The sequence below is a fragment of the Lepidochelys kempii genome, chromosome 1 (genome assembly GCF_965140265.1).
Source record: "Lepidochelys kempii isolate rLepKem1 chromosome 1, rLepKem1.hap2, whole genome shotgun sequence".
Taxonomy (NCBI): Eukaryota; Metazoa; Chordata; order Testudines; family Cheloniidae; genus Lepidochelys; species Lepidochelys kempii.
Window position 1 is genome coordinate 289,012,563 of NC_133256.1, and position 19,856 is coordinate 289,032,418.

The following is a 19,856-nucleotide window of genomic DNA, read 5'->3' on the forward strand; positions in this document are numbered from 1 at the left end:
TGGCCAGGTGGCCTGGACACAAGGAGGGAGCAGGGCCTTGTCAGAGGCACATCTGATGCTCCTAGAAGTTGGTTTGCAGAATCAGACCCCAAAGTTCTCCGTTTCTAGAGTCCATTTTTATAGGAATGTATTCCTATGCCAGTCTATGGGAATTGCTTCATCATGCTGTTGCTGAATCAATCAGTAGATGGCACATTCCTGACGGCTCTGTGCTGCCAGATGTTATCTTGTTTTTCAGTTCTCCCATCCTTGAGGCTGTTGGGTGGATTCCAGTCTGCCCTCCAGAGGGGTCCTCTGGTTGTCTTCACTCTGCGCATTCTTCAGCCGATCCATACTGAACTCGGAGGCTGGCACCTCCCTGATCATTCATTTATTATCCACACCAAGCATCCATCCACATACATCCGCAATCTCCACTTTAATCACAGTGGTTAACAAAAAAGCGAGATAAATGCAACAAAAGGGCGGGGAGTCTGTTTGCTGTTTCTGTTACAAAGTATTGCTTTGAGAACAGACTGTCTTAGGATGGACTAACACAATTAGCAGCTTGCAAGTTTCACTAAGAGAGGGAGAGAAACAGTACCAAAAACCAAGAGACCTTAGTTTAAATTTCAGGGTATTACTAATTATGGGGAATCAAACTCATTTGTGATTTTAATACAGAACTTCTTTAATATGATCCAACACTCTAAGACCTGCATATGTGACCAAGACAAAATTATGCCCACTTGATATTTATTTAAATCCTAATAAGTGGGATATTCGTAGTCTTTTTCCCACTGACTGGGGGGAGAGGGAGGGAAATAAAACTAACCTTTCCTAAAGGTGAGCAGAAACCTATTTTAAATGAAGCTTCTTGTAGCTAATCACTTTACTGTTTATACTTGGTCTATAAATTGGAGGTAGCCTTCAAGAAATTGCAATGAGTCATGATTTAGAACCAATGCACTTTTGTGGTATAAGGTTTCACTAGCAAACCTTAAAGGGACATCATCAACTTAAATCTAATTTGTGGGGGGGGGGGGGGGGTGGAGGGTGAGAAAACCTGGATTTGTGCTGGAAATGGCCCACCTGATGATCACTTTAGATAAGCTATTACCAGCAGGACAGTGGGGTGGGAGGAGGTATTTTTTCATATTCTCTGTGTATAAATAAAGTCTGCTGCAGTTTCCACGGCATGCATCCGATGAAGTGAGCTGTAGCTCACAAAAGCTCATGCTCAAATAAATTGGTTAGTCTCTAAGGTGCCACAAGTACTCCTTTTCTTTTTGCGAATACAGACTAACACGGCTGTTACTCTGAAACATGTCTGACTTAGTTCTACGGGCTGTTACAAATAATGAAGATTGTGGGTGTTGGACTTCTGTCCATTTATGGTGTGCATTTGTGATGGTACTTTTGTGTAGTTTTGTTTCTCTTCTATAATCTGCTCACCTCTGTATAGGTTTTTCATGCCTTTTTAAAATGATTCTAAAACTGCAAACGTGGGAGGGATTTAAAATTTTCAGCTCTCTTTTTGAAATAGACTGGCTTTCCAGTTGAGTGTGCCCTTTTATACAAGTATTTCTGATTGTCTTGTGTAGTTCTTAATCTGGTGATACCGCCCCAAAGGAAGAGGCTATATTATAAAACTTTTTCTAGAGACTTTGGGTTATAATTTACTGGTATTTGGCAACATGGCTTGTACTTCATGACGATCCTCATCCTTCAGTTTAGTGCTAGCTTGTATATGAACTGTCATTAGCACTCTCTTCAAATGAAACAAAATACTCATGTCCTAAACCAACTTATCAGTTTTTGGGACTGGATCCCTAATGTGGCTTCCAGTTGTTGTTACACAGTGCACTTTCACCAAGCTTCGTTATGCTTTTGTATTGGTGCCACTGGATGTGCATTTACGTACTCCTTGCTGGTTACAGAGTAATTTATCTCAGGCATGCATGATTTTTACTTATGGCATTATCAGAAGAACTAACAATTAAACTTCCTGTTTTAGAGAGGAGACAAAAATGTGACCTGGAGATCAGATGTCTTAATTGAGTACCAAGGAGAAGGACATAACAGCAGTGATCCTACCTGCCCTGCTCTGGGACCTGGTGTTACTGTAAGCAGAACTGAACTTAAGCATGAATTATTTGTAAATGTTTCCTTGAATCGCTTAAACTAAAACCTCAGTACAGAGTCAGGCCTGTTAGTAGCCTAGAAATTGTCTTCTAGTGATATGGGAGATCTGGATTTATTTCCTGGGTCAGTTGAACCTCAATTTTACAAACACTAGAGGCTTACAAACAACCAGTTTTGCAAACCATTTTTCTGGACAGGGAGTGGGGGGGAAAATCACATTAAAAGGGATATCAACTTGTTCTTTGATGTACCTTTTAAACATTGGAAATTACTTTGCAGTGGGTTGAAGGACAAGAAGGCAATGCAGTATACCATACTGCAACGTATGCACAGTAATTGTAACTTCAAGATCAATTTTATGAACTTTTTGGTTTTATGAACTCCTCAGTACCCAATGTTAAAATAGGGTTTTTACTATATCTTGCTCTGTATGTCAGTAGGAGCTATGCCTGTTCTGAGTGCAACATGCCTGGTTCAGAATAGAATGTTTTTGAGTGGCTGGACATCTGCCTGTTTGATTTTAAAATAACTAGTGCCCCAAGAATCCCATTGGAAAGATGGTGGCTGCAACATAGGGCCATGATCTCTTACATCTGCAATTCTGATGGCCTCATCACACAATCAAATATTGATTTGAAGCCAGTAAGTAGGTGGCTACATTCTGCAATACACTAGCTGTGTTCTGTAATTCTGTCATACTAATGCTTACAGTAAATAGACCCTACCATAACGTTCTATTTTAGGGAACTGTTCCCACTGTGTTTAAGTAGCCTGTTTTGGGTATTGAGCACTGTTTTCATTTCCTGGGCTACTGTATGTATTCACCAGAAAAATAATACAAAGAAACTATCTCCCATTTTAAAAACTTCTCTGACACAGTGACACTTTCAGATTTTTAGAAAAAATGGTATTTTTGTTCCATAAATCTCTACTTGGGATTTTTAACGTTTAGTTTTCAGTATTCTGTCTAGTGTCCATGAACTACATGCAGCTGGCTTCAGCAGGTACAAGTTCTGGGGAGGGAACTGTTGCTTTCAGTTTCACCACATGAAGTAAAAAAGAATGTTCACTCTCCTTTTTCTGTTTAACCTCTGTTTCTTTACAGCATTGTTTTCCAGACTGTGTGTGTGAAGATGCGTATAACAATACATATGCTTGTGTGAGGACGCTGTCAGCTTTGTGGGATCTGCAGTACTGTGAATTTGATGACCGGGAGGTAATACTTTCTGTCTCATTTACTTTAATGGCACACTGTGTTGAATGTTCAATTCTCTTGCAGTTCTCACTATTTGAGAATAATTAGCATCTATTATAGTGTAACTCCATTGATGTCTGTCTGCAAAGTTTATCTACTCTCAAGGTTGGCATAAACTACTCTGAAAATGAGACTGTGGCTTCGCTCGTAGGCTAAACAGTCAGTTTTTTTAACTGTTGGTGGAAATAGTTAACCAAAACATACTGCATGATCATGAGGGGGAAATGGGTTAAATTATCTAGGGCCAAATTCACCTTTGGTGTAAGTGGAGCTTAAGTAGGAGTTGCAGCAGGGCTGAATTTGGTCCTCCATATCTAAATGACAGACAACTTTATTGTAGATCATAAACTAAACTGGTGGCTAGCCACGTATTTCAGAGCTTACTGCACATTCCTAGCAAGTTCTCAAGCAGTGCAAGTGTGTGGCCTTGCCAGCAAAACAGCAAAAATTTCACCTTTCCCTTATAATAGATTCAATCATCAAGCCATTTCAGTTCAGCAGAAGACTAGGCAGTTTAGTCTTAAATTGCTCAGTTGCTGAGGTAAACTGCTAAGTGTTAATAGTTGGGGGGCAGTTGGTATGGGGCAGCATGTAGTCACATGATAAATAAGGTTGTAACAGTATTTGTCCCAAGTCATGTTTTCAAACTGCCTCGTTAGGACTGCCAAGGAGAATTGGGAACCCTGCAATGCATTACCAATCCCTAACAAACTGCCATCTTTGTGCTCACTGCAATGCCAAATTTGGACTCCTATTCATGCACTACAGGGGACCCTCAATGAGCTTTGTGCATCACCATTGATCTGGGAATGATCTGCTCCTACTTCCAAGAGATCCCACTAGACAAAGGCTGAGAGAGGGATAAAGTACATATCTCCCTAAGGAGATCAAGGGGGCTGAGTGGAAAAGTGTAGCATATAAAATCTGTGTGAGCACTTCCGAATGGTGTAAAGCCCGCTGATGGGGAGATCACATTTCTACAGCTAACTCAGGCCATGACCACAGAGGAGAGACTAAGCAAGCTGCAGTCTAATAGGCTGATTGCTGTTTACTTTGGAGGAATGCAGCTGCCTGGCCTGAAAATGACAAGGCCAGCTCTTCAGAAAGTTTTAGGGCAATTGGTCTAAGAGGCTCTTTGTCAATAGGACACAGACTTTTCCTCCATTTAGAAGCAAAATTCATTAGTAGTATGTTAGCTTCATGAACAGTCTCTTTCAAAGCATCCCAGGGAAGTTACTCTGTGTGTGGTGCCACCAAGGAGTGTAAACAGTGAACCCAAAGTCCCAGCTCTTCTCTTAAATCCCTTCCCTGTTCCCAGTCTCTGACAACCATGATCAAGCCCTTCCTCCCTGATAGGGGAGCTGTGTGAGTGCTCTGCCCTTCCTAAAGGCAGACATCAAAGCTAATCTGCTGATTTAATTGCATGCATGCTTTAGTTGAATTCTTGTGCCATGTCTGACCTTTACTGCCCCACAGAATGGTCATAGATATATTTTGAATCAGTGTCTTGTCACTGCATGCTAACCCATCACCAGTCTGCCCCATAAACTCTTAAAAAAAAAACATAAATATTGTGACACTAAGCAGACCATACAAAGGTTTTACTGCTTTAGTTGGAGTTTATATAATACACTTATGTCCAATTCTGTTATATGCAGTGTTGGATGGGTAAAAAGATGTGCTCTGTGGGAGTTTAAGACTCCACACATATAGTTCTGGTTAATGAAAGTTCTTACCTACATGTGCTTATCTTAGGATCCGTTCATAAGATGACATTCCTAACGTTTGACATGCAAATAATTCACTCCTTAATATTTGCCTTCTTTTAATTTGCCACTGCCCCCTCAAGTCTGTCCTGAAATTGTGAGCCCCTCAAGGAAGGGTCTATTTCATGGCTGTCTGGTAAGCACTTAGCCTGTAGTGTCCACTACATGCTAACTGAAGATATAAATCGAATACATAACCCTTTGGCCTGCTAAACCCAGGGTTGTGAGTTCAATCCTTGAGGGGGCCATTTGGGATCTGGGGCAAAAACTGGGGATTGGTCCTGCTTTGAGCAGGGGGTTGGACTAGATGACCTCCTGAGGTCCCTTCCAACCCTGGTATTCTATGATTCTATGAACAAAGCCAAAGTAGAAATAAAACTCAAAACCAGAAACCTCTATGAACAGTAGAAAATAAGTTGTCGCTCTACCACATACGTTTCCTCACTGATTGTGTACTAAGTATTCTGTTGTAATAGTGACATTTAATAAAAGTACAGGAACTGTTTCTTCCACTTAAACAGGTGTTTGTGGAAGTCTACAACTTGACTGCAGACCCACACCAGCTTACTAACATTGCTAAAACAATAGATCAAGAAATTTTAGAGAAGATGAACTATCGCCTAATGATGTTACAGTCTTGCTCAGGAGCAACTTGTCGCACACCAGGCGTCTTTGACCCAGGGTAACCTTTTTCGACTATTTCAGCTTTTAATTTTGTAATCATTCACAATTGTGTAGCAGTTTAGGAATGTGTCTTACAAAATCAGTTCCCTTGACAAGAGACTCAAAAGTTTTACTTTTTCCCCTTTTGTTGGAATTAGGGACTTCCCTTCTCTCTAAAGGTTAGTAGCTGGATGGTGCCATAAATGCTTTTAAACTTAAATCCTTGGAAATTGTCAGGCAGTGTAGACACTTGGTCTGAAGAGGAGATTGTATTAATGGAAAGGAAGGTGGGTATAGGACAAACTAAATTCTAAAGCTGAATGTTTTGTCTCAGACCTACTATTGCATTTTTCATCCAGGAAACTCCATCTAGACTTCTAATTTAGTATCAATTCATTTAAAATGTAAATTTAGGACTATAAAGGCTAAATTTATATCAATTAACTGTACCTGGTGGCTGTAAGATATGAGAAACTATGGACCTATCAAATGTATCTTCAGTAATGGTGTCATTAAACACCCCTTTCCTGGTAACTTTCAGTCACTGTTGGTTTGAAAAGAATGCTGCCTGTCTAGCTCTTCAGCTGTGCTGACTAATCAAAGGAACAATGGGTTAAATAAGGAAATAATCACTTGCAGATTATTAAAAGCTTTAAGTGTGTGCTCCACACAGGAACTTTCCAACTAAAGTATTTGGTAGCCTTATCTCACTTCTACTTTGGATTAAAGTCTTGAATATTCAAAACTGTCAAACTGCCAGGAAAACGGAGCTTGTATCATGCAGCAAAACAATCTGTGCAGTTAGAAGGTTGCTGCTTTGTTTTGAGTTCAGAAACCACTTTTTGAGAATTTTTACAGCACTTAAGAGGCTGTTAGCCTTTATAATAGGCTTGCATTTACGTGCTAAACTGCCAAAACATTTTGCTGCTGTAAATACTGCAGAATATTGACAATGCAGCTCCTGGACACCCTTTTTCCTTTATTCATATGTAGTGCTTCTGCAGATACACCCTAGTGTTGTATTTAGCTGCAACATCTACACTGTTAGCTAGAAGTGCCGCTACACTGACTTTTGTCAACTTCTGTAGTATTTGTTTGTGACCAAATTGAAATGCTGTAGCACTGTTGTGGTAGAGGAAAACTAGTTCCCTATTGTGCACTGCTGAGGGAGGCAGCCATTCCAATGAACTCTGGTTTAGTACTATATGTTAACCTATTATGTTGCTGGTAATCCTTAGTCTAAATGTAGCTCACACAGACCTTCTCCCTACTCTTAGGTACAGATTCGACCCACGCCTAATGTTCAGTCATGGTATTTGGGCTCACAGACTTTCCACACAGTCTCTGTAACAGCATTTATCAGCCTCTTCAGTTGGCTTCCTGTGCTCATTTCTTCAGAGGGACTCCAGCAGGTCTGTCTGTATCTAACCTACAATAATTACATCTGGAATACTCAATCAACTGGCTTCGTTAAAACTTTTAGTGGTGGGGAAGGGCAGAATCCCTAGTCTTTAGAGGGCTGCTTTGTGCCCTGTGTATATTTTACAGCGGACCTGTAATTCTGAACAGTCAGACATGGCTAATCTGTTCTTGCTCATATACCTTGTCTTTCAAATACTTTTTCATATCAGAGGTATAGTGTTGACCTGTGACCTATAAATCTGACTTGGATTTATTTTGTTTTTGTATGAATAAAGACCAAGTTTATAAACTGAATCATGTTAACCCAGGGCAGGTCATATTGCACAGAAATCTTCACCCATCTTCATTCACTCTTGTACAAACTTTCCTAAAAGCTAAATGTTTAAGAGGAGTGTTGAACACCTGTATTAAGTTAAGCTTGAGCAAACTACCATAGTATGGCATGGGAGAGTATAAATCAGAGAGTTAAGAGATCTGACTGGAAACTGTCCATCTTGCAGACTTCAAAGCACTGTACTTAATAATCTCCATCTCACAGGTCTGCTTAAGCAGCTTTCAGACACAAGGATACTCTTTCAGACTGTTTCCAATTCAGAACATTATTAGATACAGAGGTAACTACTTTTAAGTTTTAATTTAACTTATTTTGAAATAGGCTTTATTAATGTGTTAAAACGAATCTGAAATGTTGGAATAAAACTGAGTGCCTGTATGTTGATCATGATGAACCAGCTCTGCTTCACTAATCTGAACAGGAGTAAACATCAGAAAACAAAGAAATGGGCACCACAATAGTTGTCATGTGCATGTCATCTTCAGCCTTCTCAAGTATCTTGTGAATAATGAAACATTTCAGATTGACCTGATGCATACACTTAAATTGGCTTTGCTTCCTGAAAGATAAAAATCCATAAATCCTTGCTTAGCAGAAATCATGGTAGGATGACAACTTAGGTCAGTTTGATTTGCCTCTGCCAGAGAGCTGCTGCTATGCTGAAAACTACCTCCATTATGCCCTTTATGCCAAAGGATTCTGGTATGTTACGGCTTTGGTATTTGGGTGAGGAGGTAGTTGTCTGTCTTCAACTGACTGATAACACTATTTTCACCCTTATTTATTCCATATGAATATTGAAGTAATGTTTGCATTTTCAAAATATCGATTGCCTTTCTAAACTTAAGTGATTTTCTAAGTTCAAAATCCCAGCAAGCTTACTAAATTAATCTCCATAGAACTGCATTACCAAACCAACTGCTAGAAACCTACTGAATTATCATCTTGATCTCACAGGATCCTATAAGAAAATCATCCTGCTTGAAGGTAGTTGAACTGTAGCTTACCCTTAAATATTTTTTCATTGTCAAATTAAAGCTCTCCTTATTTTAAGCTGTTACTATTTACTGTTTCTGTTTTTAATATATCTACTTATCCATTTAGAAAACAGTATCCTTAAGTCAGAAGAGTAGGTACTTCCTGAATTGGTGCATTGTCAAATACATGAAGCCAAGTAAGTTTTTTCAGACAGCTGAATCGTAAGAATAGATCTAATTTCAGAAACCAAAAAGTACATCCCATTTCACAGCTTCTTGAATCTGGTAAAAGCAGCACTTATGAACATGGTATTGACTACATTTTACTTCAGTACTGACAGACTTGACCAGCTACTCTTCATCCTTCTTCCTTGTGTGACTTCCAACAGGAGGTAAACTTGATTCCATCCATAATCATATGGTGAACAGATTAAATTTTGCCTCCCAAATCAGAACATATTTATTGTTGATCCAGAGGAATTAGAGATACCTGGGGAAAACTAACAGCTGCCGAAAGGGACTCTAAAACTAAGGGAACATACTGAGAGGGTGTTTCTCTGAATGCATATTACAACACCCCACTACTTTAAGTCTTCTTCCATTAAATTACTTGGATCCTTTGAAATATTCAGTCTTCTTTATCTACCATAATTATGATTTTTCAACTTCTTTTCTCCTCCATTCACTAAAACATCTTATCCCACTTCAATGTCTTTGAGCCTCTGGTCTCTTCTACAAACACCACTCCTTCCTAATCAGTGTGTTCCCTGGCATCTTACCTTTTTCCTTAACCATGTGTTAGGTCCTGTAACAGTTTTTGCTTGTATTCTTTGGCCAAGCCAAAAGTGATCTAAACGCTCATTTAACAATATATTTGTCTGACACTACTACACTAAGATTTGTGTTCTGCTTTTTAGTTAAGTTTGCTGGTGGCTGTACTTAATTGTAGGTTGTGAAGGGTCTGGTGAGGTAAGTCTTCAATCAGCGATGTATGCATTAAACTTTGAGCATCTCTGTCTGAAGTATTCTAGCTGGTCATAGAATTGAAGTTCCAGTGTATATATTTACTAAGTGTCAGCAGTGCAATGGTGGTCATTGTCTGCAACACTGGTGTGTGGTTTTTTTAAGTAGACATTTCTCTTTTTGTAGAAAAAGCTACTATATAATCATAACCAAAAGTATAATCTGATATAACCACATTTCCTGGTATGGCATACTTGGTTAGCAGGAAGAATTTTAGTCTTTAATAACTATGTATTTTGCATATTCTACCTCTACAATTCATTGACATGGAAATTGATTGTATAGAACTGGTATAGAATATCCAATAAGGCTGATTAGCAGGAAGAATTTTGCCCTAACTTAACACATTCTTAGTATTTTCATGCAGAAAACATACTGGTCATTCATTTCAGTTGCTGCCAGACTTGTCCCCTTATGTTGCCTTTTTCTCAACTTACCATGAGTCTACCACATCCACATCTGAAGTCTGCCAGTTAACAAATAATGTGATTTACCACAGAAAACCTTCACATCACCACATTCTACTCATCACTCCTGTTGGGACTTAGCAAAAATACAAACACTTCTGAAGAAACCTGCACTGGAAGTGCATTTTAAGCTTAGTTGAATATTAAAGGCACACAGCTGAAGGAAGAACAGTAACAATCAACTGCTACCCTGTTTTTTGCTCTGATTTAACTGTTCAGTATTTTTTTCACAGGATGCAATAAATCCTATGGATATTTTCACACTCCTAAATGGTCAATATTCACTTTTTCTTGATAACTGAAATAACATGTTATGAAGGAACTTTAAATTACAGCTAGACCAAATTCCAGAACACAACTGGTTCAAAAATTGAGCCTTCCTATGTTTGAACATGGCTGTGTCCACTTGCACCTTATTACTTGAGCCATTTAATTGTTGAAAATGAATAGAAGCCTTACTAAGTACTAGTCTTTCATATAAAATGTGATTATAGGTCATTTTTAAATGTAAACTGTTGCTTCTCATGATATTCTAATCTGATTAAGCAGATACGTTTTTCTGCAAAACATTAACACAAATTCCTTTATTGCAGCAGAAGCAAAACTGTTGCGTCTATTAACACAAATATCCTTAGTCACTTAACTGAAAGTATTGTCACTTTAGCATGAGTGAAGATATCTGATAAGTGCTTAGGGGCTTTGGAATTGACTTCTTGCATGTCAGGGAGTAAAAGTTGCTTTCACAGATTGTTGTTCCCTAGAGTGCTGATCTTAAATAATCTATAGTATGGGCAGTAGTCTCTTAAAGACTACGATAACTTGGTAAAGTCTAAATCTGTTTAAATTGATAGACTAAGGCAAATACAGACATTTGGTTGTAATACTGCTGAATCAATGAAGATGGCTGTTAAATTATTTTTTAATGTGCAACTTTATATGTATTCCTAACTTGTTCCTTTTTTGTAGTATCTGACTACTTCACTGTGGATTTACTAATTTCTGCTCTCTATTGTACCATAACTATTTTGTTTAGAAAGTGCCCTTCAAAGGACCCTGTTCACTGCTGCACCTTTTTGAAAATAAAAATTGTCTACTATGAATCTCTCTCATACCTTTTATGGTGAACTGAAATTGTGAACATCTTCAAGGGAGGCAGTTGTGTGTCAAAAGTTCTAGAAATCTACTGCCTAGTTTATAACATTCTAGGGCCCAGTGCTCTGGTATCTATCCACCTTACAAGGCCTAAATTGAGACATTAAATACTACTTAAGACTATTGCTTTTGGACTTAATGAAATCTTTAATCACTTAAGAAAAGTATACCTTGCAGTTCTTTCTCTTAGGTCTTCCTGATAGAGACCATGTCTGAACCTAATTCTCCATCTACCAGGAGCAACTGCAGGCCTACTTAAAAGCTCCAGCATTAAGACAAAGTGACTGACTTACTCCTGCAGGGAATGTTCGCATTCATCCAAATCTGCTTAGAAACTGATGTTGAATTGTTGCAAAACCCTAGGTTGGACACACAGACTTGTTGAAGTGCCTTACTGATTTTAACATAGGGAGAACTAATCTGTTAACATTGCTGTTAAAGTTCTTAAGTGAACTGGAAGTTGAGGTACATATTGCTACTATTGCCAACTCTTTAGAAAGTGCTGGAGCTCATCTTGTGATGACATAAGAAGATCCAGCCCCTTGGTAACATAGAGCCATGCTTGAAGCCAGCAGTCTCACCCATCTGCTCACCATTATCACAGCAGGTCCACTCCTACTGCCCCTCCTATAAGACACAGACAAGATGGCACATCTGATCCTCCCCCTGCAACTCCCAGGCCAGGAATGGGGGGCTGAAGAATCCCAGGAGGCACAGAGGTGAGGATGGGGTGGGGTGCATAGGGATTGGGAGACAGGATTAAATTGCTGGGAAAGAGACTGGGGTGGGAGTTGAACTTCAGCAGCAGGAGCTAGAATCAATTTTACCCAGTAGATTCAGGAGAGATCAAAAATCAAGACAGACCAAAAAAAGTCTTTAAAATATCATTACTTTTGATCTCTTAATGCTGTATTGCTTTTCAGTACCTAGAAAGGGAAGTGAAGTATTGAAATGCCATTGCCAGTTGAAGGTAGCAAAGAATGGAGGAGTGTCTTTTTCCTTTAGCTTATCACCCCCACTCAAAACCTGAAAAACATGGTAGTGTCTCTTAATACCACCTTAGCTGTCACCAAAGTAAGAGTGTTAATACCAATTTAGCTTAAGTTAACATAAAACAAGTGGCCAGAGGTAGTTGTATACAGTGTTATATTCACTTTAATTATACCTGTTTCTAAACTACTTTAGGTCAACTAGTATAACTAGCTTATAGGTGCATTTATACTTCTGTCTGGCTAAGGACCTAGTAAGGTATCTAGAGCATAGGCCAGTTGTCATACCTAAGTGTTAGCTTTTCTGTGAAAATAGTTGATACCCAAGATTGCCAGCTTTAGAAGATTCCTTGTGGCTTGCCTATTTACTAAGCAAAGGTCTTGTCTACACAAACAATGTGTGGCAAGCTGGGGTGTAAATATACCCCACCCCAGCCTGATACCAGTATCTGTGTGGACCCTACTGCCGTACACTAAAATTCCTAGCACACTTTGATCTACCCTTCTTTGAAATGGGGAGTATGTCAAAGCACACTAAGGAACTTCTAGTGTGCAGCAGGCTACTAGGGAATAAAGTTACTACAAGCCCTTAGTGCAGAATAGAGTTCTAACTTTCCCCACACTCTTAGAGGGCAAATGCACACCCAAAACATAAGTAGTTGGTGAGAAGAACATGAAATGTATACTCAAAGTAACCTCTAAGTATCATGGATGTCTAGGCCCTGTGGAGATTAGCCTATATTCAAGCAATCTGAGGAAAGCTTAACTTCTACATCTGCCTGTGCAACTTCACAGCTTACACAATCCCTTATTACTGGATTTCAACCTTAATTTAAAGTGGATAATTGCTTAATCATCAGTATAATCCCTCTGCTACCAGAGCCAAAATGGAGCATTACCTGATCTAAGTTCTAGCTGAAATACTTGTACAATGTTAGAGGAAAATTCCAATATTAAAGTAGTATGCAGAAGAGCTGTGTTTCTGAAAATGCTTTTAAGTAGTTTGAAGAAACACCATTGTTTTTCTTTCCATGTACATGAGTTAGGTATATTGGAATCATACAAAACTAGACAGTTAGGTATTAGTTTAGCACCGCAAGAAATGGCTGTTCTGTATTACCTCTATTTCCCCATTGTGCTCAAAGACATCTCTAATGGCCATGTCATGCTACCATCAGGGTCATGAAAACTCTCTACAGTTTCTCCTTGGTCATTAATTTCTAAGAATAAGTCATGTTTATGTAGAAAGATGCTATAGAGTGATACTGGCAGAACTTGTAAAAATGTAAGACGGCATTGGTTATTTCAGAACATGGTCCATTAAAGGAAAATTGGTATTACTATAAGGGGATGATGTAGGTACAGATGTAACAGTGCAGATCTGGCACTTGCCAGATAACTTTACTGTTGTGGGCAGATGCAAATAAACCAACAGCTAAAGCACACTGATAACTTTCACTCAACTGTTTCTGCCACAGCCGGATGTCTGATAGCTCTATGGTAAGTAACAGGTTGGTAACTCCTGAAATACAGTCACTGCTTTAGCATCTCAGGAAAGGGTGAGCATTAGTGGGGCTTATTATAAACTGGCAAAAAGGACTTAGACTGGGGTCCCAGGGGAGCCACACTGAGGTTACTCAATTAGGGCAAACTACAAAGAATGGGACAGACAATCCCCAAAGCTGATGGGTATTCCAATACTTAGATTTACCAAGCCAGCACAGAACAGCTTCTATAATACCTTTCTGGATCCCCAGAAAACACAGTTCCCTTTAGCAACCCAGCCTTGGGCTTCCACCTAGACTCACAAATCACATATGATGATTACTGAAAATCTTATTAAGCATATAAGAAAGTTCTACCAATCCCAAAGGATTGGACACATTACCTCCCAAGTTAATGAATATTTCAAATCTTACCCAAATACACGCTTACAGCTAATTCTTACTAACAAAACTAAAATTTATTAAAAATATATATATATATATTGGTTAAAAGATCATGCACAAGAATATAGTTTTGAGATTAGCTTCATAGTAGGGACGGTGAGCTTTGTAGTTGCAAAGAGTTGTTTCACAATTAATCCATAGGTTGTAGTCCAATGTTCATATCCAGGTGGGACTGGATATCTCAAGCTTACCCTGCATAAAGCATTAAGCAGATCTGAGATGAAAGGATCAGGTCTCAAGAGTCTTTTTATAGTATTTTCTGGCAGCCTCTTATCTATACAGTCCTGGGTGAACAATAGGCTTTTGAAAGTATCCTTCTATTTCCTAAACATCACCAGTAATTACTACATGGATTAACATAAGGAAATTTATCCATTAAGCAGTTTATCAAAAATTTTAAAGAGACATAGACAATGACATTTCACTCAAGATTCATCTAAATGTTGAATATTCCCTTTTGATCATTGAATCAATAGCTATAGTAATAAACAGGAACTGTTTACATGGCTAATATCTAACAAGACAGAAGTAAAGATACTATTAGTATCACCTTTAATTCTCTAACAATACAGGTTTGCATTTCAAAGTTCTAGCCCATCTAACATGGAATTGCCCTAATTACCATTTACATAGTTCCCAACATGTCTCTAAAGGTTGAACCTGGGTCATTTAGCCTGCGAGCTGCTTAACCCTTTTTGGCCATCTGTCACAATGCGGACTTGCTAAAGCAGAGTTGAAATCACTTACCGATCCGAATCAAAATTATGTATCAAGTACTACGAAAGAAATGAGGAGCTGAAATTTCCCTAAGCAATTTACTTAATCTCAGCCAACTGCAGGGTGATAATTTTACTCTGTGGGAGAAAGATGAAGTCTTAGCACTGACTCTGTACATGCAGACAAATAACGGTGCTCCAATAGCAAAATGCCAGCTGGGCATCATAGTTTAAGGCTTCTTCAATTGCCTTAGAATAGAAGTAATCAAAATGCAGGAGGTAGCATACTTAGACTATAAGAGCTTTCGGGTGGGGACAATGTTTGTATGGCAACTCAGACAATGGGGTCGTGGTCTATGATATCTTGTCTACACTAAGGGCTTGCTTCTGGAGTGGTGCACCTTCCTAGGTCACACACAGCTTATACCAACAGTGCTTTTGCCAACACCACTTATATCAATTCCCTGGCCAAGAAAGACACTGCCAACATCACTTCTTTGCTGGTAGAACTTACAGCAGCACAGCAAAGACCATTTAAAACAAAAGATAATAGCCCGAACTAACAGTTCTCCAGAAGTAGTTTTAAGTTTAGGTCAGGCCTGAGGTTTGAACACGCTACTGCAATGCTACTATTACACAATGTCAGATTTAATTCACCTTTGCAATAAATTTCTTCAGGGACAAAGTCCTAAAGCATTCAGAAAAGGAGCAAAAGAAACTAGGAAAGCAAGAAGTAGATATTCCCAGTCTGTATGTGCCTCTCTTTGATAGTCTGCTGTTACCTGGATAGCCAGGTAGGCTTCAGACCAGCACTAAATCCACTCAGCCAATAGCTGCCAAAAAAAGTGAATTCATATTTTTATATCCGTTTAGGTACAACAGTCATTGAGGGACACAGTACAGATTGAAGTGACACTAGAGGAGGTTTTGGAATTAATTGAGAAACTGAACAGTAACAAGTCATTGGGACCAGATGGCATTCACTCAAGAGTTCTGAAAGAACTCAAATGTGAAATTGCAGAACTATTAACTATGGTTTGTAATCTGTCCTTTAAATCAGCTACTGTACCCAATGACTGGAAGATAGCTAATGTAACACCAATATTTAAGAAGGGCTCTAGAGGTGATCCTGGCAATTACAGACCGGTAAGTCTAACGTCAGTACCGGGCAAATTAGTTGAAACAATAGTAAAGAATAAAATTGTCAGACACATAGAACATCATAAATTGTTGCACAAAAGTCAACATGGTTTCTGTAAAGGGAGATCATGTCTTACTAATCTATTAGAGTTCTTTGAGGGGGTCAACAAACATGTGGATAAGGGGGATCCAGTGGAAATAGTGTACTTAGATTTTCAGAAAGCCTTTGACAAGGTCCCTCACCAAAGGCTCTTATGTAAATTAAGTTGTCATGGGATAAGAGGGAAGATCCTTTCATGGATTGAGAACTGGTTAAAAGACAGGGAACAAAGGGTAGGAATAAATGGAAAATTTTCAGAATGGAGAGGGGTAACTAGTGGTGTTCCCCAAGGGTCAGTCCTAGGACCAATCCTATTCAATCTATTCATAAATGATCTGGAGAAAGGGGTAAACAGCGAGGTGGCAAAGTTTGCAGATGCTACTAAACTGCTCAAGATAGTTAAGACTAAAACAGACAGTGAAGAACTTCAAAAAGATCTCACAAAATTAAGTGATTGGGCAACAAAATGTCAAACTAAATTTAATATGGATAAATGTAAAGTAATGCACATTGGAAATAATAACCCCAATTATACATACAATATGATGGGGGCTAATTTAGCGACAACTAATCAGGAGAAAGATTTTGGAGTCATCATGGATAGTTCTCTGAAGACGTCCACGCAATGTGCAGCGGCAGTCAAAAAAGCAAACGGGATGTTAGAAATCATTAAAAAAAGGGAGAGAGAATAAGACAGAGAATATCTTATTGCCCTTATATAAATCCATGGTACACCCACATCTTGAATATTGCGTACAGATGTGGTCCCCTCATCTCAAAAAAGATACACTGGCATTAGAAAAGGTTCAGAAAAGGGCAACTAAAATGATTAGGGGTTTGGAATGGGTCCAATATGAGGAGAGATTAAAGAGGCTAGGACTTTTCAGCTTGGAAAAGAGGAGACTAAGGGGGGATATGATAGAGGTATATAAAATCATGAGTGGTGTGGAGAAAGTGAATAAGGAAAAGTTATTTACCTGTTCCCATAATATAAGAACTAGGGGCCACCAAATGAAATTAATGGGTAGCAGGTTTAAAACAAATAAAAGGAAGTTCTTCTTCACTCAGCACACAGTCAACCTGTGGAACTCCTTGTCTGAGGAAGTTGTGAAGGCTAGGACTATAACAGGGTTTAAAAGAGAACTTGATAAATACATGGAGGTTAAGTCCATTAATGGCTATTAGCCAGGATGGGTAAGGAATGGTGTCCCTAGCCTCTGTTTGTCAGAGGGTGGAGATGGATGGCAGGAGAAAGATCACTAGATCATTTAGGTTCACTCCTTCAGGGGCACCTGGCATTGGCCACTGTTGGTAGTCAGGATACTGGGCTGGATGGACCTTTGGTCTGACCCAGTATGGCCGTTATTATGTTCTTAGTATATCAGTTGCTGTACAATTCACACAAGAGGATTTTCAAAATGTAGCGGAAGGGGCTTCACCAGAAGCAGCAAATCTGTTTGAACAAAGGGGATACTATTTATTGGCTATCCATCACAATGCTAATTGCATACAATTTACATAACTTAAATCTGTTCCTCAGAGCAGCACCATATAGTGGCTCCAGGCAGGGAAAACTACTTGCAGAACTCAACACATTCTTTGTAAAATGAGAACTCTGCTCTATCATGTTAAAATTAGCTCTGATGTTGTATGAGATGACCAAAATTCAAGACACACACGTGCACGCGCACACACACACAAACTTTTTAAAAAATGGAAAACCATGGTAAATTAAACTTATCTTAATTTGAAGAATGGGGTATTTGGCTAATAACGGTAATCACACAAATGTTCTCACTTTCTGAGGGCAACTTTAGGAAGTCCAGATGTGCAAATGTTTATAAGGAAGGATTATTTAACCAGGACAATTGCAATAAGGTTTGATGAAATTAGGAACCAAAGTACAGTAGCCGTATATGAGCAAGTATCTAGAAAAACTTTATACTGGGTGGAGTGGCTTTCCACCTCCACTTAAAGCATACTTCCATTTCAAAATTAACTAAACCTCAAGCATTGGCCTTCAAAAAAGTTAATTTTAAACATTTCCAATACTATCATTTTTAAATGGATAGTTTCAGCGAAAGCATTGGAAAATTATGTTTGGGACTAGAAATTAAATCAACAAATCAACAGGCTAACCTGATTTGCAATGTTTTAATTCCAGGAGGGAAAATTGAGGTTTTACATATGGTATAATTCTGCATGTGCTGGTTTCTGAGATTAATATGTAGTCTTCATTTGGAGACCATGCATGTGCCATGTACAGGCCACTGAGCAGAGTTCTGGCTATTCTTGTTACAGGGTCATAGGCCAGCAGACATCCAAGATGGTTAGTTTCTATGACCTTAACCAAAACAAGTCATTAAAAAATGAAAGGACTTAGCTAGATATTTTAAAAGAAATCTGGATTCAATGACTAACAGAAAATCGCCAGCAGTTGTTTTAACAGTTTAATTAAAAGCAGACCTTATACATAGTACCGCCATCTTAATATAAAAGACAAGCTTGCAACACTGTAAAGGAACAGACTGCTCTGTTCACTGTTTATTTCAATGAATCCCCAGGGTTGTATACCTGGCTGATCACAGCCCTCATGAAGTGAGAGAGAAGCCTCTCTGCTTCCTCTACAAGTCAGAGGAAAAAGTTTGGCAGTAAAGCCCCGAATCAGAACTCACTCTGAGGCATATCCTGCTTTGTCAAGCTGCTTGAAGCCTCTCCCTCAAGCCAGGCAAATCAGGAAACAGCATCACACCTGCTTGTCATGGCAAATAAAGATTTGACATTTCACTTCAAAATACCCCAGATAATTTAAGCAAGCTTCCTTTACTAAATGATCTGTATGACAAATTTAGATTGTTTTAACTGTAAACTCCACAAGGCAGGGGCTGCTTTTATGTTTATCTCTTGTGTGCTGCCAAGCCCTTTGTCAGCATTTAAATAAGGAGGAGACTACACGATACTATAGGACTGCAGCACTGATGATTTAAGGACTATTAAATTCCATCACTTGATTTCCAATCTCTAACAGGAATCTTCACACCCTAAAAAGCTCTGTGGATTCACTGCACCCTAATATTCCTCTGATTTAAATTACCAGTCATCAAGTTCTCACATCCTTACAGCCAAGGAAGACTGGATGAGACTCCGTTGAAAGTTCATTAACATTACTTCCATATGGCCAGGGAGGAAGCTACAGAGCAATGCAGCATGTTCATCACCTCCGGAGCTGAGCATATTGTCTCTACAGCTTGCTTAGTTCAAACCAGTCAAACAAGCAAGAGACCAAAACTAGAAATCAAACCCATTTCTTCCAGGTGGTAGTTCAGAGTACCACCAGCACCAAATGATGCTTTAAATATATTTAATCACCCCTACAAATGGCTAAGGAGAGCATCTCACCTCATATCTGTGAGGTCCCCATTTTCTACTTGAATTAGGAAATAAATGGTCCTGTTACACGATATTTCTAGTCCAAGAACCTAAAAGGAATTCCATCTACACTTGATTAACAAAAATACCCAATGATCAAATGCAACGGACAACGTCAAAGTCAGAAAGTGTTCCTGATCTAGCTTTTAAATGAAACTATCCACTTTCACTCATCCCATCAGTCCGTTTTCTGAAAGTGAAACTATTCTAAAACATTCAATATGTGACAGAAAGTAAAAACACAATATTTGCAGTCTTGTATCCCTGTTGGTCCCAGGCTACTAAAGAGACAGGGTGAGTGAAGGAATATGTTTTATTGGACCTACTTCTTTTGGGGAAAGAGAGAAGCA

At 38.9% G+C, this 19,856-nt stretch overlaps 1 protein-coding gene across 3 annotated transcripts in view; it reads left to right on the forward strand.

Moving 5' to 3' along the window:
• GNS (glucosamine (N-acetyl)-6-sulfatase) overlaps positions 1 to 11,131 on the forward strand; it is a 30,775-nt gene extending 19,644 nt beyond the window's left edge. For 2 of the 3 annotated variants that reach the window (XM_073327883.1, XM_073327880.1), the window contains 4 exons: positions 1,997 to 2,104; positions 3,230 to 3,340; positions 5,643 to 5,827; positions 7,086 to 11,131. In XM_073327883.1, coding sequence (XP_073183984.1) covers positions 1,997 to 2,104; positions 3,230 to 3,340; positions 5,643 to 5,827; positions 7,086 to 7,158 — 477 coding nt within the window. In that variant the 3' untranslated portion in view covers positions 7,159 to 11,131. The remainder of the gene's footprint in view (positions 1 to 1,996; positions 2,105 to 3,229; positions 3,341 to 5,642; positions 5,828 to 7,085) is intronic. The other variant, XM_073327882.1, reaches the window with a different exon arrangement.
• The last annotated feature ends 8,725 nt before the right edge of the window (positions 11,132 to 19,856 follow it).